The sequence below is a fragment of the Sminthopsis crassicaudata genome, chromosome 6 (assembly GCF_048593235.1).
Source record: "Sminthopsis crassicaudata isolate SCR6 chromosome 6, ASM4859323v1, whole genome shotgun sequence".
Lineage (NCBI taxonomy): Eukaryota > Metazoa > Chordata > Mammalia > Dasyuromorphia > Dasyuridae > Sminthopsis > Sminthopsis crassicaudata.
The window spans coordinates 78,957,355-78,980,074 of NC_133622.1; the positions used below are offsets into that span (position 1 = coordinate 78,957,355).

General features: G+C 31.8%; 1 protein-coding gene across 4 annotated transcripts in view; it reads right to left on the minus strand.

Moving 5' to 3' along the window:
• The window catches only part of LRBA (LPS responsive beige-like anchor protein), a 742,057-nt gene that overhangs the window by 570,978 nt on the left and 148,359 nt on the right, over window positions 1-22,720 (minus strand). For all 4 annotated transcript variants that reach the window (XM_074272516.1, XM_074272513.1, XM_074272515.1 and 1 more), the window contains exons 23-28: window positions 11,442-12,416; window positions 6,253-6,431; window positions 5,005-5,158; window positions 4,386-4,566; window positions 1,185-1,312; window positions 656-763 (exon numbers count right to left, since the gene is read on the minus strand). In XM_074272516.1, the coding sequence (XP_074128617.1) occupies window positions 656-763; window positions 1,185-1,312; window positions 4,386-4,566; window positions 5,005-5,158; window positions 6,253-6,431; window positions 11,442-12,416 (1,725 nt within the window). The remainder of the gene's footprint in view (window positions 1-655; window positions 764-1,184; window positions 1,313-4,385; window positions 4,567-5,004; window positions 5,159-6,252; window positions 6,432-11,441; window positions 12,417-22,720) is intronic.

Below are 22,720 nucleotides of genomic sequence, written 5' to 3' on the forward strand. Positions count from 1 at the left end.
CTAGTTGACTAGAAAATGGTTAATTATCCTCATACTTGTCAAAATTAAAAGACAAGCAATAAATAATAAATCCATACTGAGGTTTATTATTTTTCATTTCCCATATATTTCTTTTTTTTCCCCCAAAAAATAACACTGTACAAATTGTTAGCTGGAATAAATTTCTGCCATTCCTTCTCTTTCTTTCCTTGGTTCTGATTATTTCCCTTTTCTGATTGTAAGAGATCTGAACCAATTATAATGTAACAGAAAAGAGTAGAAAACATGCATGACAGGTCTAAGAGCAATTGCAACATTTCAACTTTTAAACTGTCCAATGAGTAGCAAGATTTCATAATGTATTTTTGTGATCCATTCGTTGAGCACTTCAGGGGGCAACCTCTATTTTCTAAAAAACATTATGGAGTTCCTAAGTATACTAATTTCTCATATCAAAGTGAACATCCTGTGAAGTTTTACATAATTCTCTCTGTACTTTAAGATTCTAAAATAGATGCCAAATGATTCCCTCTCTAAAAACTTATTTTTCTTATTGCTTAAGTACCTTAAAGTCCATGGATTTTTCAATTTCAAGGTGGACGCTCGGGATATAGGACAAATTACAAATTAAAAAAAAAAAGATTTAACAACAACCACAACAAGAAGAATAACGTACTATATCTCTGAAGACGACTGCCCTAAGACGATTGATATCCATGTCTTGCAGAAGTCTGTCGAAATCTCTCACTGGAGATATGCCACCAGTTATGATATCCACTGGACTCTAATTAAGAAAGAAAATCACAGAGATGTTCAGAAATAAACATATCACTCAAAGAAGCAGACAAGTAATACAAGGAATATACCATTTTTTTCTGCTGAAACAGAAGAAAAAACCCAAAGTGGCATACAGACATATAACACTACAGAGCTACTAAGGAGAGTGACAAAGCAAAAAAGGTAAATGCCATATCTAAAGAAAAAAGCGCTATAAAAATTAGAAAAGCAAACACTTATAAAAGAAGAAAAGCCTAAGGAGGAACAAAATTTATAAGTTAAAAACATAAATATTTAATATTATGTTTATAAGTTTAAATTACTACTTTAGGAAGTCCAACATTGATTATAGTTTTCATTGCTAAAAAAATTAATCATGAAATTACAATATATATGTTTATTTAAAATTCATTAATCCATATGCTTGCCTTTGATGCAGATTTCCCAGCGGTTATCAAACTATGTGTAGTCCTATGTCCTTTTACTGAGTCTCCACTAGATTTCAGTTGTGAATGCTGTTGACACTCTAAACAATTTCTTACTGCCACCGCACAAACTATTGAAAAAAATAAAGTTAAGGGAGGGTAGAGAGAGAAGAGGTAGAATTTGTGTTTAGGAAAAGGAAAATTAATTATTTGGAATGATCTATGTAATGTATATTACAATTTAAGTTTAAATATGACTATTAGGCATATTATAATGCAAATATTAGAACTAATCAATTAGATTACCTTCAATAAGTTTTGTTTATTTACTTTGTGATTTCTTTTCAGTAAGACAATAGGGGTTAAGTGACTTGGCCAGATCACACAACTATTAAGTTTCAACTGTCTGAAATTGGATTTGGACTCAGACCTTCTAGGTATATGTTGGCACTGAAGGCCGGGTAATACTCGTATTTCCTAAAAAACACGATGGAGCTCCTAAGTAGACAAGTTTCTAACATCAAAGTGAACATCCTGTGAAATTTACACATAATTCTCCCTGTACTTTAAGATTCTAAAACAGTTAACAATGCTCTATGTACTGTGCCACCTTCCTGCCCCTTTCAACAAATTTCTTTTAAGTTATTATTAGATATATCTCCTGCTTTGCTGGCATGTTAGTACCAAATCCAGAAACTAAATGAAAAGCTATCTCCCAAATTCCCATTATTCACACTACATAAAATATAACAATTATTGCTATGATGGAAGATGAGAAATGTAAAGGAAAAGGAAAAGGGCAAGACTTGTAGCATAGAAAATTGACTGAAGAAAGCCCAGTGAGAAGAGACCAATATATTAGCAGCTTACATATATGTTAGGCATGACTTTTATAGAGGGCCTTACACTATCTTTGCAACTATTATCCGCAGGGAACTGATCTGTCAATAATATAAATAATTCCCACTAAAATACAAATTCAGGAAAGGGGAGGAAATGAACAAGATGGCATAGTGAGTAGAGAGCCGAACATGGAATAAGGAAGACTTGAATTTATATATGGCTCCAGACATTTATTGGCTGTTATGACCCTGAGCAAGTCACTTAGCTATGTTGGTCTCAGTTTCCCCATCTGTAAAATTAGCCAGGAAAAAGAAATGCCAAACCATTCTAGTCCTTTTACTGAAAAAACCTCAAATGGGGTTACAAAGAGTCAAACATAACTGAAATATGACTCAAAAACAGCTAAGTATAAATGATATGTATAAAATGGCTAATTGGTCACATAAATGTATAGCTTTACACCTTAGAGGGTATTTTCTTCACAACTCTGGAGAGATACTACAGAATGATTATCTCAAAGTGCTTATATAACTTGTCAAAGGCTAACATCAAGAAATTAAAAGAATCAAGCTCAAAACCAATTTTTTTTTTTTTTTTTTTTTGCTGAGGCAATTGGAGTTAAGTGACTTGCCCAGGGTCACACAGCTAGGAAGTGTTAAGTGTCTGAGACCAAATTTGAACTCAGGTCCTCCTGACTTCAGGGCTGGTGCTCTGTCCACTATGCCACCTAACTGTCCCAACCACAAATTCTTATTGTAAAACCAATGCCGTGTCCCACTATACCACCCTTGCCCTCAATTGAAACACAGAATTTTGGTCTGGAAAGGATTCATCTTTTATATATGATGATGAACAAAGAAAAAAAATAAAGCAATTTTCCATTTTGTTACATTAAAGAACACAGAGTGCTCTATATATGTAAGAAAGAAAGTGAGGAAATAGATTTTTATAAATTGAATTAGACTTCAGTAAGAATTCTAAATATCTTATTGCCTGGTGGATTCTTGGAGTTAATGACAAACTGATAGGTAAACAAACCCATATGCATTCAAATACTTGGAGAGACATCAGACTCCTCTTTAAAAATGGAAATAACACTAACAATAACAATAACTAAGACTATATTGTACTTACTATATGTAAGACAGTCAGGCGCTGTGCCTGACATAATTTAGAATATACTTTATAACTGGTGTATACTAATGAAGAGGGGAAGTAAAATATTCACATAAGTGATACCTTAATATGAATTAATTATATAATCTACTAGTAGATCTAATAAGTGGTGTTTTCATTTGAGATAAGATGATTTTTCACAGGCGATTTTGAAGCCCATAGGTCAAGCCCAAAGTTTCTTCCTAGTCTAAAAAAGTTGAAGAAATAAAAGTGGAAGCCTCACATCTTCTTCCTCTTCCATCCTCAGAGCTATATACATGTTGTATCATTAAAAAGAAGCTAGAGAGACTTTTTAAACTGAATGACATATATCAGAGACTAAACACATTTTTTCCCACTACATTCTCACTAAAAGCATATTCCCCCTCCCCTTCATTACTTTGTTTGATTTTAAGTTATATTTTATACTGTTCCATTTCAATTAATAAACCAAAATATAAATTTCAAAGTGTTTAAATAACATTGTGAGTGAATGCAAGCTTTGTTTGATTAACTCAATAATTTCATATTAACAGAATTACTTGGTAAAACTAAGTTATGTTTCTCTACTAACACATATTACAATTTCAGAATAAGAATTAAATTCGTTTTGACCTATACCTACTATCAAATTATTTTTGTCCTAGAAACAAAGAGGGAATCCATGAAAAAAACTATGATTTAAGACTTCTGTAAATAAGAAAAACATTTACATTGTTCTACTTACAAACTTACTAAAAAGTGAAAAGCCTAGCTTCAAAGAAATGCAGTATTATTATTTGGAAGGTATCTAGATAAAGAAAAGCTATGGTGAATCATATTTTATAATAAATGGCTAAGTAAAATTGGCAATTAGTATATTCATGACCTCAATGTAAACTGGTACTAGATAATAATGTTGCAAAGTTTCATAAAGGTGAAAGTTGAAAACTATCTTTGAGTTTTGCATTTTGAAAATAAAAGGCTATTATTTAAAGAAAAAAAAAAAGAATGTTGATCTTCATTCATAGATAACCACTGTTATGATTATTCCTTTGCTCTTAAAAATTTGGAAATAAAGACAAATGCTATCCCAAATATAAACATTATTAGTGATATTTCCAACTTAACAGGAAATTATTCAAAAAGCATTTATCAAATGCTTCCTATGTAAGCATTCTTTGTAAAAAAATATATATATAACAGAAAATAGTATTTCACACTTACCCAGTCTAAGGCACTGCCGCAAAATTCCTCCAGATGACATATTTTTCTCTGCTTCAATTTCCGTAAAGCCAAGAGAACTTGCAAAAATTAACACATCTACAAGGCTGATTAATCTCTGCAAAAATGTCACAGAGGTCTCTATTGTAAGACCCTGAGTTGGTTCAATATTCTCCAATTCATGCTGCAAAAAAGTGAAGTTTAGCATTATAATATACCAAGTACCATAAAGAAAAACATTTTTTAACAAAAGTACTATATAATTTCTGAATTTCACAAAAATCCAAGTTTGCAACAACAAAAAAATACTACACTAGCCTATTCTCTGTCATATTGCTACATGTTATTGCAAGTAATTAAAATGATGAAACATGCTCTCAGTCATCTTTCCCCATAACTACCTAGCTGAAATAGATGTACTTTTTATTCTTGGATTAGATAACATTACTCCTTTTCAAGAGTAATAAAATACATATGATCAACTGAATCATAGTTTTGAAAAGTATATAAAAAGCATATTACTCAACTTTTAATTACTAGTCAGTAATTACTCATTTTAAATGAAACAAAGTGTATAATTAATGTTTGTTCACAAATTTTAAGTAATACTGTAAGAGCTTACTGTTGCAGATGTAGCAGCTGAAAGCAATGGCAATATACCTCCACAAGACATAACCATATTGTCCATTACTTGAGAGATGAGATGAATTGTGTTATGTACAAAGATGACATTATCGTTGCTATTTACAAAGTCCATAACTGTCTTTGTTGAATGGCTGTTAAAAGAAAAATTATATTTACTAATAAATCTAAAGAAATGGAATCATAGCTTGTCTACTTAAGAAGGATGGCATGATAAGAGAGGTAGGAACAATGATGATGTATCAGGCGTATTATGCCTTTGAACTTCCTTTAGTGGACAAATAGACCATTCCTATTTGGAGACTATTCATGCCACGAATTATTATTTTATGCAGAACAAAAATAACTTAAAATTAAGTCATTTGGAAAATGACTAAACAAGTTGTGGTAAATGAAAGAAAAATTAAGAACATAAAAAATTCTGAGAATCATGGTAAAAACTGTATAAACTGATGAACACTGAAATAAGTGAAATAAATGTTTTTTCAGAACCATGAAAAAAAATTTGCAAAATGACAATACATGAAAGGAGAAGAAAAAAATACATAGACCAGGAAGCTTGGCTTTGGAAAAAAGTTGAAAAAATATACCTCTCACACTTATTTGCAGAAGTAAGATACTTCAAAGGATATAATATCAGGTTTGGTTGATATGTGCATTGCATTTGTAGCCCTATCCCCTTATTTGCTGCTATTTATTCTGTTACAAGGTAGAGCTCACAGGGTAAAGGGAAAAGAACCAAATGTGGAAATGGACTTATAAAAAAAGAAAGATAGTAATAAATTTTAAAATTAAAAAAACTTCCAAACATTATAACAAAAAATGCCAGACACAATCAATTGCAACAAATATGGTATCTATGCAAATAAAATAGCAGTTAGTAAAGATCAGAAAACTCCTTTAGTTCACAATGATTTTAATATGCAGGACAGTTATCCTTAGATTTCATATTTATAATAAATGGGACAACTATAATGTTATCAGAGGCCAGAGGCTTTATAACCATATCATTACAAACTATTCAAGCAAGGCAACTAAGACAATTTGAAATGAAAATTCATGTCCACATAGTAACTAGTAACTAGTAACATTCTGTTTTTATTAAAATACAGATACCAGATAACATAAAATTTCAGATAAGTAACATGTTTATTTCAAAAAAAAAAACAAAACAAAACAAAACAAAAAACAGGATTAGTGAATTCTGAAATAGACTCAGTGAACAAACCTTCTCCACATCTGTATATCTGTTTCTATGGAAAACAACAAGTCTGTGAGCAAACGCTGATGCATTTGGGACCACCTGAACTCAGGAATACGAAACATGGTAGATCTGGAATCTCTTCTTTGACCATTGGCTAGAGCTGATGGTATTTCCTGTCCTATTTGCTCCTGTTCTCTTGATATCTAAGCAAAGAAAAATTAGTCCATCTTCAGAGAAGGTATGAGCAAAAGAAATAACAGAGCATGTATAGTGACAACTGTGAAATCCACAGTCTCATAGGTATGGTAATTTCAAAACGCAAATTATAAATGGTTATTAAGTTTATATATGCTATAAATCAACATTAACCAATTCACTTGCAATTTTATTATCTTCACTTTGAGCAATATAAAAGTAAACTCAGTGCTTAATATACTATTGCAACCCTATTACCAGGAGAGATATGTAATGCTATTAGGAAGATGACATAAGGTACAAGTTCTCTGGAATGAAAATCCAAGAAAAGAGTGAAATACAGAGAACAAATAAACGAAAGAATGGCATCAACAAATGATTTGATGGAACTTGATGGAACCAGTCGCAGAGTAATATTAGCTGAGGAGTAGAAGAGAGGGAAACAATTTTCCAAATTTATCCAGAAATCTGAAAGCACAATGACAAGCAGCTCTGCAAACAGAAATGCTGCTGCAATAAAACACTATTTGGCTTTACAGTAGGATCTATTCAGTTGCTCTTTTTCAGTCGAGCATGACTCTTTGTAACCCCATCTGGGACTGTCTTGTTAGAGATGTTGGAGGGATTTCCTATTTCTTTCTCCAATTCATTTAACAGATGAGGAAACAGGCAAACTGAGTTAACTGATTTGATCAGGGTCACACAGATAGTAAGTGTCTGAGGCCAGATTTGAATTCAGGAAGATGGGTCCTTTCTGCTCCAAGCCCAACACTCACTTCATTGTATCATAAAGATTATTCAAAATAAAGAATTAAAAGAATATCCTTTCAAAAATAATGTGAATTATAACTGAGGCCATACACTAGAAGTACAGAACAAATGCCATTGTGTTCTCCCCTTTATCTACCCTCTCCAAATTTTAATGATAACCAGGGGAAAACATAGATGGAGGAGAATCAAGACTTCAAGAAAAAGAAGTCTGAAATTTAGGGGACAGGTGGAAGGTGGAACACAAGAGAAACATTGCTAACAAGAAGTCTCACGTCATCTCTTATCTTCCCACTTCTACTCCATCTTGTTTTTGTACATATTTAAGTTCTGTGTGTACTTGAAAAATTTTAAAGCAACATATGATACTACTACCTAATTCTAATCAAGTCATTTCTTGCAGGTTCACTCAAAGGCTTCCAATAAAAATGTGTAAGCCTCCAAAATTCCTATCTTTCAGCAACTTTCTGAATCTGCCATGTCTTAGAGCCTGCAATGGAAACCATGCTCTTAGTTCTAACAACAGCATCTTACATATTATTATTCACCATTATATTATCATCTTTCATTTGTACAGCAACTTATATTATAAGAAAGTTTTATTTACATTATGTCATTTAAACCTAAAAATGACTTTTGTGAGATCACAGAATTATAGAGATAGAGCTAGGAGAGAACTTAGAAGTCTTGATTAAGACTTCAAGAAACTTCTTTTTACAGATGAGGACCCAAAGGCCAGTGAGATCAGGTGCTTTGCCCAAGCTTCCAGAGGGGAGAATCTAACTTAAATCTTTTAATTTGCAATGCAGCCTTCTGCACACCGTACCACATTGCGTATCAAATAAGGAAGGACAATATTATCCCCTTTTAATTCAACCAACATTTAACAAATAAGAAAACTAAGGTTCTGGGAAGTTAGGTGAGTTGTTCAAAAGAGCAATATCAACAAGAGTCAAGATGTGAAATAAATTTTTTTTATTCCTAATAAGCTATTTCCACTATACTATTCTTTCCCCCATTAAGATCACACAAAAGACAACAAAATCAGAGACAGTGTGAGAATGCAACTGCTATTTTCAGTACACAAAAGAAAAGACTTTCTAGGAGTCTCAGATTTTTTTACATAGGTAAATAATTTTTAAATCATCTGGAGAATTAATTTCTTCAAGAAATGTCTTCAAGGAAAGAAATATTGGTATTACTATTAGAGTGTTCTCCTTTTAATAACAAATTTCCATACTAGTAAATGAAGGTCATTCCACACACCACAATCTCTTCAGGATTACTATAAGAAATTAGAGAGAAGACTAGTCATATGTCTTTGGGGAATAATCAAGGCCAATAAAAGTTAGAAGAGTGATTCCAGAAAGAATATTACATGCAAAGAAAATATTTGAAATAAGTATTGGGAAGATGGTGGAGTAAAGGCAGGAATTTGACCAATCTCTCCCCCAAATTGCTCCAAATTCCTTTAAATAAAGATTCTAAACATTTAGAGCATCGAAACACCCAAAAAGATGGAATAGAACATTTTCCATCCAAAGACACTTTAGATTCTCACAATAAAGGTGGGAGTCCAGTGTGCAGCCCTGGACCAGGCCCAACCTCTGAAACAGAGGCAGTACTTGGTGGCTTTCAGACCTCTCAGCCCAGAGGTGCCAAATAGGAGCTGGAAGGTCAGCAGAAATGGTCTGTGCAACCAGACTGGGAACCCAGTGCAAAATTACCACAGTCATCCTCCCCCACCCCCCTGCGGCCCTCAGGGTAAATGAGGTAGGATCTCTAAAACAGCAGCAGTGATAGAGATTTCTGGACCGGTCAGTGGAGAGGGTCTGTGGGAACAGGAAGAGAGACTGGTGTGTAGTCCCAGGGCAGCCCAGGACAACATATTAGATCTTATAGCTGGCAGAGGGGCAACACACCTAACATCTCCAGGGCAGAAAAGAGTGCTTGTGGTCAAATTCATAGAAGGATTTCTGAAAAGAGCTGCACAAAATCCCAGAAGCTTGGGACAGGGCACCCTTCACCCTGGAAAAAGTCCTACTTTAACAAAAAGTTAAAAGTCAAGTAATACAGAAGGAAAATGAGCAGAAAACAAAAAAAGTTTCTGACCATTGAAAGCTATTATGGTGACAAGGAGGATCATAACATACACTCAGAAGATGATAACAAGTTGAAGCTCCTATACCCAAAGCCTCCAAGAAAAAAAAGAATTGGGCTCAGGTCATGGAACAGCTCAAAAGGGACTTTGAAAATCAAGAGACAGAGAGAGGAAAAATTAAGGAAAGAATTGAGAGAGGTGCAAAAGGAAATACAAAAAACTAATGAGGAGAAGAATGCCTTCACAAAAGCAAAACTGGCCAATTAGGAAAGAAGGTACAAAAACTCACTGAGGAAAATAATTTCTTAAAAAATAGATTGGGCAAATGGAAGCTAATAATTTTATGAAAAATCAAGATACAATAAAGTAAAACCAGAAAAAATGAAAAAAAAATGAAAAAAAATGTGAAATATCTCATGGAAAAACAAGTAGCCTGGAAAAATGATCCAGGAGAACGAATTTAAATATTATTTGTCTACCTGAAAATCATGATCAAAAATAGAGCTTGGATATTATCTTTCAAGAAATTATCAAGGAAAACTGTCCTATATTCTAAAACCAGAAGGTTAAAACAGAAATTGAAAGAATGAAATAAGTATTGAGCCTTTCACCATGGCAAAGATCCATTGGAAAGATTCTTTACTCAGAACAATTTTTATTGGGTACACTAGTTTTTTGAATCAAAAAAAAAAAAAAAAAAAAAAGCCACTTTTATTTTAGGTTGCAATTATATAATAATCTGTTATTCAGAGTGTCCCTTACAAGCTAGGACAATTTCTTTGTGATGATCATTGTTTCTCTGGATGCTTAAACGCTAATAGTGATTATATAGTAAATACAATATTTTTAAGTATTGAGGGTAATATTCCTAAATATTATATTCCTAAAATATCACTACCTAGTATTACACCACACAACTTTATAGATGTCTATTTTTGTTCTTGTCCTTTTAAGTAAATCTTAGATTTTGTTTGCAAGTCTATAACATAAGACTGGCTTAAAAAACTTGAGTAATTAACATTAAGGATTTAATTATTTTTGGAAGTCCTATACATAATAGTCTACAATTATTATTTTTAGGTGAAACTGGAATTCTATTAGAAATGTTCTATTAAGTTGGGATCCATTGGGAAAATCTACGGGTGCTCTTTGGCATAAGAGGAAATCTGCCCAGGTACCAAAGGTACTAAGGTACTGATCTGTTATATAGGAACTACTTTATAGAATATATAAAGGATCACCTAAAGATTTTGTTCAGACCCCAACTGGATGGCTCCATACACTCTGGCAATCATGGAAAACTTTTCAGTTTGATTTCTCAGCTAAAAGTGAGGATGTTACTTCCAGAGAACCCAGTACTTAGGCCCTATAGGGAGCATACCATATACTCTGTGAGCTCTGTATGGATTAAGCAAAAGTCTCTGTGAAATGGAATAATTGCTTTTCTTATTCTTTTCTTTATTTTGTTGTAGTGAGGAATGCCTGTTTCAAACAACAAAATAACTACCAGATAAGTTATTAGAATTCTGTAAAATGATGTTAGTGTATTAAATTGTATGACCATGTATTTATAGGCATGAAAAGACTTAAGTCAAAATTTACTTGTAAACTGTGCTATATTTTTCCTAAAATCCTGTACTGTTAAAAAAGGAGATAAAAATTTCTAAATCACTAGAGTTAATATTTATAAATTGTAGCAAACAAACTACAATAGATTCACTGAAGAGAGGAAATGTAATTCCTAAGTTTTGGGGAAAGTGGAATAATGTCTCAAAACCTGAGGGGAGCACTAGTCAGCCACCCTCTAGGGACTATTCTTGATAGTACTAAGGCTTGGGAAAGTAAGTCCAGAGTTTACACTTGATTACATAAATTGTCCTACTTTATTTTAAATGTTTGATAATGTTGATTCAACTTGGACTATTAAAACAGACCTGTAAGAAAAAAAAAAAAAAAGGGCAAATTATTTCAGATTAAATTTCTAATAATCTCTCCATCAGGAATATTAGAAATTAAGTCTTTTGATTTAAAACATTTATATAGTGACATAAAATATCAATCAACTCATTAACAAAATGATTGTATTAAACATTCCATTTCTAATTATAACCAATGCTAAAAGCATATTGAAAAAGGGAACTGTACCCACCTCAGGACTGGGCCGATGAGATTGAGAACTATCTGTACTCGTACTAGCCTTTAATTCCAGCCTCTCGGTATCTGTAGCTACACTGGAAACATCCAACTTGGCAATCTTTTTCTCAGAAGCAATACTAGTTTCTGAGTTGCTGATCTGTCCATCAATAACTGTTTTAATATCACCAGAATGTACAGTCATTTTCTTTCCTTCATCTAGCATCGGGTTGATTTCTGTTTGGGCTGTGACTTTGGAAGAAGTTACTTCCTTTGACGTATTCGAATCTGGTAATGCCTCAACTAATATTTCAGAATCAGATTTTTCATGGGCTTCAGATACAACGGAAGACAATTCATTTTGCTGAAGTTCTCCAGGTAACATATCTGACTTTGACAGTTGAAGAGGTGGACTGTTTTCTTCTTGATGTTCAATGGGGGAACTACTTTCTACTTTAAGTTCAACATAATCCTCTTCATCGTCTTCCATTGTAGATTTATCCAAAATTTCTGGAAAATCTGAAGTATCTTCTTCTAAAGGTAAACTTAGGACTCCAGTTCTATTATCTTCCTCACTCACTTTGATAGAATTAGAAGAGATATTCATGACTTCTTGTACTCCAAGAGCTACCTGTAAGTTGTCTTTACATTCTGTTTCCTTTGTCGTTATTCCTTCCAAATCTATTTTATCTAGTTCCTTATATTTTTCTTCCCCAGCTTTTTTTTCTTCATCAGATAATATGTGATTTTGGTGTTCTATATTAGATTCTACAATGTCTTTTAGTGGTTCTATATCATCAGAACTGCTAATACGAATAGAAGTATCTTCCTTTATTTCTAATTGTGGAACATCTGAAACTTCAACATCCTTGCTAATACCAGAGACAGACTGTATTGGACTAGAGGGGCCTGGTCCTATTTCTTCACCAACTTTCCCTTGGTATTCCCTGAATACATTAGCTAGGTTTTCTTTGTGCATTTCAAAAGTTACCTAAACAGAAAAAGAGAAAATTAATTTAAAATATTCAAAGGGAACATAGCATATTTCTGTACATTTCCAAAAGCATAATCTATAAAACATAATTAAATTCAGTTTATAAATTTTCTTGTTATAAAATGAGTTAATTTTACGAAAAAAATTATATTAATGTTATTATAAATAATTACTTTGTTATAAAATATTATAATAAAAATTATATTACAAATAAACTAGTAAGTTTATAAGTTTATAAATTGATAATATTATAGAGAGAAAGGTAAAGTCAAAAAGAAAGCCCTAGTCTTACTTCCATCAAGAATGATCACATTTATATTATGTCTAATGTAGAGGTTTCTAAATTATTCTTATAAATTAACAGAAACAAAAATTGTAAAAATCAACTCTGATCTTTGTTCCAGGATCTAATCACACATATTGTCAAGGAATTCATCTAGATAATATATTCCTACTACTAGAACCTAGGCCCATTTCCCTTAAATTTATCTACAAAATGATCAAAAACATGTTCATCTTCCTTCACATATAGCAACCCTTCAAATATATGAACAGTTAAATAGTCTTTTTAAATTTTTTTTGTCCTAACTTTCAATGACACAAACTAGTCATAACACTTCAAAGGTCTAAAGCTATATCCTAATATTGTATTTGCCCTATAAACCAACAGTTTTTAACTGCTCATTCATCCCATATCTCACCAAAATTCATACCCTTTTTTTTTGGAATGCTGTACTTAGTATAAAAAGTGACATAATATTCTCTTAATACTTCATCTCAATTCTTATTTCTTAATAATTTGTCATGTTTGTACTTAAAAATATGCCTTTGCCATCAGGAAATGAAATAAATTCATTTTTTGTTCTAGATTCCTGAAGATTATGTCAGTTGACTATATTCAAAATAATTATTATACTTTTATGTGGACAAATCCTTTTTTAATTAAAAATGTACCTAAATTGTAATCTTTCAGAGTGAGACAAAATCAATAAGTACTTCATTCAACTATTATTTGGTAAACATTTATGGTATGACCAGCCTTATTCTACTTAGTAGGACCCCAAAGCAAAAAAGCGAAATAGACCTAACTTTCAAGAAGCTTCTAATCGACAAACAAAGCTTGGTATTCTCAGCGGCAAGTATTGTGCTTTGCACATAGGAAATACTTATTGAAAGATCACTGGAATGGATTGGTAGAAAAAAGATTATAGATTATGTTTGAATTATACTAGCTGTCTTCAGAAATTCCTTTACAATGACAAAATCTCTGATATTGATTCATCTATACCAACTTGGTGAAAACTAAGAACCTAGTAATTCTGAACACCATCAGTGTACTCTTTGACTCTTGTGAAATTTTACACAAATGTATGGAATATAGCTTCATGTATTTAATGGTGAAATTCTTATTATAATTCTATTAGAAAAGTGAAAGAATATGAAGTGTGAAGTGATCACTTTTCTTTTTTCCTTATGCAGACATCATTTGTTTTTGTGATTTTAATGAACTATGTAAAACTATGTTAAATATGCATAATAGTCATATGTGAAGTGACATAAAAAGAAAACTGTAAGTAGTACTAAGGAGAAAATATTAATTCTAAATTGTGTGAGCAATTTTTAGAAGTATTTCAAAAATGTAAAATCACAAGAGCTAAAAGAGCTCATCTGGTCAATTCTCTTATCTTTTTTAAAAGAAACATTCTCAAAAAAGTAAACAAACACCAAAGAGATAATCTATTTAATCTATCAGGTTCTATGTTACAGAGCAAACACACAGTACAAAATTAACAGAATATCTACTTCTTTTTTTTTACTTCTAATATCTTAGCTCAGCTGCTTTCTTTCTATGGGAAAAAAAAAATCTTCAATAGTACTACTATCATCCCCCTATTAAATACAAGTGATAAATAATCCCTTATGTTACAAAGCTAATTTTAAAATATTTATAGATCTTTTCTATTCACATAATATGTTAGTTCCTTTATATTTATTGCATATATTAGAAGCAGCCATCCTTCTTAACAAAGAATAAGTTCAGGAAATTAATCAACACAGTTCAGTCTAACAGCATATACAGTGTTCTACACCCATATCCATCAAAGAAAGAGAGGAGTGAACTCTCCTTTTGAGGGTCAAGATTGATCATTATAATTACAACATTCAGCTTCTATTTCTCTGTTTTTGCTATTTTTTCCTTTTTCCACTTATACTCTAATTACTGTGCTATATTATTTTGCATCAATTTACATTATCTTTTACATGCTTTTCTGTGTTCTTATTTTTCATCATTACTTATAGCAGTTATTTTCCATTATATTCATACATGACTTAATTATCCATTACATTAACATTTGGTATCCATAATATCAATTATATACCTATTTGTTCATGAACCAAAATTGCTTAACATTTCCAATCAATGGATATTTACACTGTTTCAAATATACTTCAGATGGAATGTCCTGTATAAAAGCCTATGACAAAGAATACAAAACTTTTATATCTATCTCTGACTTCCTTTGAATACAGGCCTATTAATAAATGGATATCACAGTTATCTTTATTAACAGACTTTCAAAAATGTTTTATAAAATGGCTACATCTAGCTATCTGGGAAAGCAACTTAGAATTATGCACAAAGTCACTAAATTAGTATCTTCAACTAAAAAGTTAGTGGAAACAATTTAAAATATTTTTATAGTAGCAGAATATAAAGTAAATCCACATAATATGTCAGCATTTCTATATATCATCAATAAAATCCTAAAAGAAAGATAGTGAAAGACATCTCATTTAAAATAACTATAGACAATATAAAATACCTGGGAATATATCTGACAAGACATATCCTGGAACTACATGAACATAATAATAACTTTTTTTTTTTTTACAAAAATAAAGTCAAATTTAAATAATTAGAGCAATAGTAATTGTTCATGAATAGACAAAGTCAATATAATAAAAATGAAAATTCTACCTAAATTAATCTATTTTATTCAATGCCATCCCATTTAATTTACCAAAAAAATTTTTATTTAGCTAGAAAAAAATAACAAAATTCATTTGGAAGAATAAAAGATCAAGAATATCAAAAGAATGAAAAAATATAAAGGAAGGAAGTTTAGTAATGTCGGATCTGTAACTATATGATAAGCCAATAATTATCTAAACTATCTGGTACTGGCTAAGAAATAGAAAGATTGATCACTTAACAAATTAGACACAATAAATGATTACAGTAACCTTGTGTTTGACAAATGAAAAGAATTCAGTATTTGTTAAAAAAAAAAATTGTTGGGAATACTAGAAACAGTCTCGTAAAAACTGAACATAGACCAATATTACCAATAAGGTAAAAATAGAAATGTGGCCTAGATATAAAGGAAGATATCATAAAATAACAGGAAGATTTTGAAACATATTAGCTACCAGACTTTTGGGTTTTAGAATCATTTATGAATAAGAGACAGAGAACATTTATGAGATATAAAATAGATAATGCTGATTACATTAAATTTAAAATTTCTACTCCAAATAAAATCTATATGTCCAAGATTAGACAAAAAACAGAAAACTGGGGAGGGTAAAGAGGGAGAGAGATTTTAATAGATAGTTTCTCACATAAAGGTCTCATATCTCAAATATTATAGATAACTTTATTGCACTTATATGATTATGAGTCATTTCCCAACTGATAAAAGGTAAAAAGACATGAACTGGTACCTTTTCAATGAAGACATCAAAACTATATATAGACATATGAAAAAATGCTCTAAATCATTATTGATTAGAGAGATGCAAATTGAAGCAACTTTAAGATATCACTTTACACCTGTCACATTGGCTAAAAAAAGATACAAGAGGTAAATGACAAATGTTAGGAAAGATGTGGAAAAACTGAGATACTGTTAGTACATTATTGGTAGAACTGTGAACTAATCTAACCATTTTTAAAGGCAATATGGAATCAGGCCCGAAAATACCACATTAATCTGCATTCCAAAGTGATTAGGGGAAAAAGAAAAAAAAATTACATGTTTAAAAATATTTGTAACTGCTGTTTTTTTATTTAATATACTGTGTTTCCCTAATTACATGTAAAAATAAATTTTAAAATTCATTTTTTAAAATTCCATTGCAAATTCTTTCCTTCCACTCCTTAAGAAGGCAATCTGATATAGGTTATTCCTGTGCAGTCATGCAGATATATTTCCGTGTTAGTCACGTTGTAAAGGAAAACACAGGCAAAAACAAAAAAATCAAGAAAAATAAAGTAAAGAAAGGTATATCCTTCGATTTACATTCATACTTCTTCTTCTGGAGATAGCATTGTTTGGAATATGCTGGTGCTGAGAATAGCTAAGTCATTTACAGTTGATAATCATAAAATATTGTTGTTAATGCAGACAATGTTCTCCTCTAGCAGCTATCTTTGTATTAGCAAAGAACTGGAAATGGATGAGCTGCCTAGCAATGGGGGGATAACTAAAAAACTTGTAGTAAATGATTGTGATGGAATATGACATAGATTTAAAGAGATGATGAATTGCTTGATTTTTTTAAAAAACATGCAAAAATTTGTGTGGAATAATGAGTGAAATGTGAAGAACCAAAAGAACATTACATACAGTGATAGCAAAGAACAACTTTAAAGAAATAGGTTATTTTGATTTTGACTGTTATAAATACTCTAATCAACCACAAAAGAAATATGAAAGAAAATGCTATCCACCTCCAGAGAAATAATTGATAAACAGAAGTTTTATAATATGGTTTTACATATATACACATAACTATGTCTAATGGTAGACTTCTCAATTTTTGGGTGAAGAGGTAAAAAGGGAGAAAAAAATTTTAAAGTACGAAGCAGAGAACAAAAGTCAAATGGAAAGACAACACAAAAACAAAAACACAAACAAAAAAACCCCAGGATAGCTTTTAAAATAAAGGGTAGTATTTCTTACATAGTTAAAAAAAAGTAAACTGAAACAGAGACTCACAGCTTTATTCTTTTTGTATTGTGCTGCATACAAGGAAATGATTTTGTCTTTAAAAAATGAATAAGCAATTTAAGGGGGGAAAAAAGAAGGGAGGCAGGGAGGACTTGAGGACAACATCTAGGTTGAGGGAAAGGTAAGAACTAAAGAAGTAGAGGTAAAAGTCTTCTCCATAGATATAATAATTGAAACCTTGGGAGTTAATGGGATAGTTAAATGAAATAGAACACTGGAAGAAAAGAACAGGGCACAAGACAAAGCCTTGGTAAATCCTTAATGAGTGAAAGCAGCTAAAGTGAAGATCTCTCATAACCACTGACTAAAGTAGGTAAAACCTGCAGGCCTAAGTTGCAGTTTCTTAAAAATCATGTGGTGGGGGAGAAAAGAAAGATTTATAACCTGTCAACATTCCTGTTCCTAATCAGGGAACAAAACCTATATATCCAATCAGAATGTACATGAAGGGTACGGGGTTGGGTCTGGGCTTTTTCTTGGGGTGCTCTGTATAAAAGTTGCAAGTGGGCATTGGGCAGAGGCTCTTTCCTAGTTCCGAACTCATCCCTTCTGCTCAGAGTTTGGATGACCGCCCAGCTCTCCCAAGGTCCTAATAAAGCTTTTGTCCTATACCTTGAGACACTCCTGAGAGTTTAATTTTGGATAAAATTGTCCAACACGCAGAAATAGCAAGTGATAGTGAGAGAAGATGCAATAAAAGAAACAGAGAAAAGAACACACAGGAAAAGAACCAAGAGAAAGTATTATCACCAAAATCTAAAGCAAAGAAAATATCAAAGTGAAGAAGGGGACTGACATTATCAAAGACTATAGAGAGGTCAAGGATTGTGACCGATGTTAGAGTTGGCTAGTAAGCAATCAAAAGTAACTTTTTTAGAAAGCAGCTTTGGTAGAATGAAGAGGAAAGAGTACTACAAAGAGTTAAAAAATAAAAATAAAAAATTTTTTTAAAAGTTAGAGTAAAGGAATCTAGCCACAAAATGAAAGAGAAATACAGGCCAATAACTAGTAGGGAAAGTCAGTTGAAATGGTGCTTTTCTTTCTTTGTTTCTTTCTTTTAAAATACTTTAAATAGTATTTTATTTTTACATAAACTACATGCAAAGATAGTTTTCAACATTCACCTTTGTAAAACTTCACGTTCCAAATTTTTAACCCATCATCACAATCTCCCCAAGACAGCAAGCAATCTGATGTAGGTTAAATATATAGTTTCCTCTGCCAGTCTGCCAGTCTCACTTCTGAGTCTGACTTTGTCCCCAGTTTAAATACCCTATTACAATTCTATCAACTGTAGAACTAATACATCACCATGCTAAGTACTAAGTATATATAAACTAGAGAACCATTATTTCATCAATTTCACTGTTAACACCTTTTTTCAACTATACTTCTCCAAAGTTCCGGCCCTCTACAGTTAAATATATACAATTTTTTCTAAACATAGTTTCACATTTATCATGCTTTGCAAGAAAAATCTGATCAAAAGTTTTAAAAAAAATGACAAAGAAAAAAAGCCAACAAACAACAACAAAAGATGAAAATGTGATCTTGATTCACATCTAGTCTCCACAGTTCTCTCTCTGGATATAGATGACACTTTTCATCACTATACTATAGTCTACATAATTGCCTTCTATCATCTCATTGTTGAAAAGAGCTAAGTACATAACAATTGATTATAACACTTTTATTTGTTACTGTGTACAATGTTCTCGTGAATATTCTGCTTGCTTTATTCAGTATCAGTTCATACAACTTTTTCCAGGCTTCTCTAAAATCATCCTGTTGGTCATTTCTTACAGAAAAATAATATTCCATAGCATTCATATATCATAACTTATTTAAGCCATTCTTCAACTGATGGGCATCCACTCAATTTCCCAGTTTTCCTTGCCACTACAAAAAGGGCTGCCACATACATTTTTGCACATGTGGGTCCTTTGCCCTCTTTTATGATCTCTTTGGAATACAGACACAGAAGAGACACTGCTGGATCAAAAGGTACACAGTTTTATAACCCTTTGGACATAATTCCAAATTGGTCTAAGAAGGATTAGTTCACAATTCCACTAGCAATATATTAGTGTCCCAATTTTCACAACCTCCTCCAATATTTATCTTTATGTTTTCCTGTCATTTTAGCCAGAGCTGTCTTAATTTGCATTTCTCTAATCAATAATGATTTAGAGCATTTTTTCATATGACTAGGACAAACTTTAATTTCTTTGCTGAAAATCGTCTGGTTATATCCTTTGACTATTTATCAACAGAAGAATGGCTTGTATTTTTATAAAATTTGAGTCAATTCTTTATCTATTTTAGAAATGAAACCTTTATCAGAGACACCGAGTGCAAAAAATAAATTTTCCCGTCTTTTCTAATCTTGGCTGCATTGGTTTTGTTTATGTAAAATCTTTTTAATTTAATATCAACAACATTATTCATTTTGCATTTCATAATGTTTTCTGGTTCTTCTATGGCCATAAATTCCTCCATAGCAGTGTTTATAAAGCAGCACAATAATAGACAGAAAATAGGGGGAAAAACTAAAGATCAATGAGAGAAAGTAAAGCTGATAAAGAGGGGAAATCTGCTGGAGAAGACAGAATGGAATAGGATCACTTGTGCATGTAGAAGGATTAGTCTTGATAAAAAAAAAAAAAAAAAAAAAAAAAAGCTACTTCATCATTTAAACCAGGTGTGAAGGAAGAGATAGTAGCAGAACCCACCTGAGTGACCTGAGATAAAGAACAGTAGAGAAAAGAGCTTTCCATGAATGGCCTGTATTTCCTCAGTGAAATATGAGACAATGTTCTTGTCTGAGAGATTAGGAAGAGTAAGAGCTGTGGGCACTTTGAAAAAGAGGCTGGATTCTAAATCAAGTTCTCCTAATTCCAAACAAAACACTATAGTGTTGTCATTACACTATACTACCTCTAAATATATAACAAACAATACATCAACTGGAAAAAAGACAAGTAAAATTGGGTATTACCTTGAATGCATTACTAAGATAGGTTAGTTAAAAATATACTACACTTTGAAACAGCAATAAATATGAACTGACAGCAAAGTGAAAAGATATCACAGCCAGAGGAAATAGCAAAAAAATTACCAGAATTGAGAAATATTAACAGGTTTTGAACATTCTAATAATTCTAAATAATAAATCTAATAATTCAAAGAACACAACAGTAAAAGTCCAGCATCATTATCATAGCACAGCAAAATTAGGATCTTGATTTTAAAAGCTCAGTGGGGAGTATTCTAACACTACCTTAATTACCAGCACTATTCTACTTGAAGTACCCTATCCTAAATGAAAACAAACTTCACAAATGCTAAATAGTATTCATGACAAAGTCAACTATACCACTTTGTCCCTAGGCTTATTACATGGATTTATTTAGAATCCTCCACACTTGGAATGCACATCTTTCCATCTTAACTCCCTCTCATAAAATCTCTATCCTCTTTCAAAGCAAAATCAAATTTTATTCTTTAAGATTTTTCTGGGTAATAATAATACCTTTCTGTTATAGTTAATAATTTTGTATTTATTTATAATTTGCTCTCTTTATAACTATTTTGTATAGGGCAAAAGTACATCTTTTGTCTCACTTTTTAGAACGTAAGCACTTAGGGAGTAAATATATTTAATTCTTTCTATTTATACCTACAGTGCCTAGGACAATTTTTTTTAAAACACATAATAGAAACCAAATAATTATTTGTTGATTGACTAAGTATATAGGACATATATCAGAGAATTCCAATATCAAAAACACACTTCCTATTACAAAATTGTTTAACATATTAAAATCCACAAAATAAATTTTCAATAACTTTTAGCTACATTAGATCAATACCCTTTAGAGAAGAAAGCAAATATCACCACCAAATACTCAAATAGATCTGTTACTTCAACAATTCAGGAATTCCTTCCAAAAATGCAGATCAAAACCTATCCAAGTCCATTGAAACTATTATTCATGCCCTTCCAAATTTCACAAGAAATCTCCGCAAAATGAAGGAGGCCATCCTCAATTTCTCCTTACATTGCAAAGGCATCAGCAGAAGGCCATTGCTGTCTAGATGTCATTTGTGGATCTTGAAACACAACCAGTTCACTTTCTCTTCCTGTTATATCATTCTCTGATGATATAATTTAGTCCTGTTCCTCTCTGGAATTTAGCACATGTTACATGTTGCAGTCTGTTCATATTAACTGTGTACCTGTCACTTGCCCTCTTTGTGATACTCACTCTTAATTCTTTAGAAGCAGACCTGTTCCATATCTCACCGTCATATAGCAAGACTGGTAAAATGTTAATATTGAAAACCTGGGTCTCTCTTCTCACTATTGGTTTATAAAGTTCCAGAAATGCTAGTGAAAGTTATTAAATAAAAGAAGGAAATTAAAAGCATAATGACAGATAAAGAGAACACAAAATACTCCCTAATAAATAATGATATGTGTTATAGGCCAGAACTTGAAACAAGGTGCTAAGTTAGTGGAACTGATAGAGACAATAGTTATCTAATTTAGCATGGAGCTTAATAGTTCTCTAGTTCAGTACATGTGCTTAGTACTTACTATAGTTCAACAAGATTCACACCTTTAAGACAGCATATATAAGCTAGGAGCCTCAACCAGGATTCAGTCAGGGAGATTCAGAAGCTAGAGTAGGCAGGCAGGAGCAGAAGCTCTTGGAACCAAGGAGAGAGATAGGCCTCCAGAAAAAATAGCTGAGCTCCAAGTGAAGGAGACAAAACTTTGAAGGAGACAATAAAGGATTTGGACTTTAATACCTGGCTGCATTTGGGGTGATTAGTGAACTGAAACTAAGGCTGCCTCCATAGACCCTAAGGAAACCCCAATAAGAAAAGATTACATTTTAGAGAAGAATATTACAGATATAACAATAATATACTAAGAAATCACAAAGATATTGAAATAATAACTTAAGCAAAGTTGGAAGCCATTAAAAAAGCAAGCGTATTTCTACATAAAAACAAAATCCAAGAAACAATAAAAGAAAAGGGAAACCCAATCAAAAAAACAACAAAGTACATAATCTGGAGACTAATCTACCAAACCACACACAAGACTTGAACAGATTTAAGTACAAAGTGCTCCTAAAAAAAAAAAAAAAAAGAATTAAGTACAACTTAAATAGCTCAAGAAATATTCAGTTCTTGTGCAAGACAATAACAATAATAATAATGATATCAAGTTAATTAACACATTTAGTACTTTATCAAACCAAATAATCAAAGGGA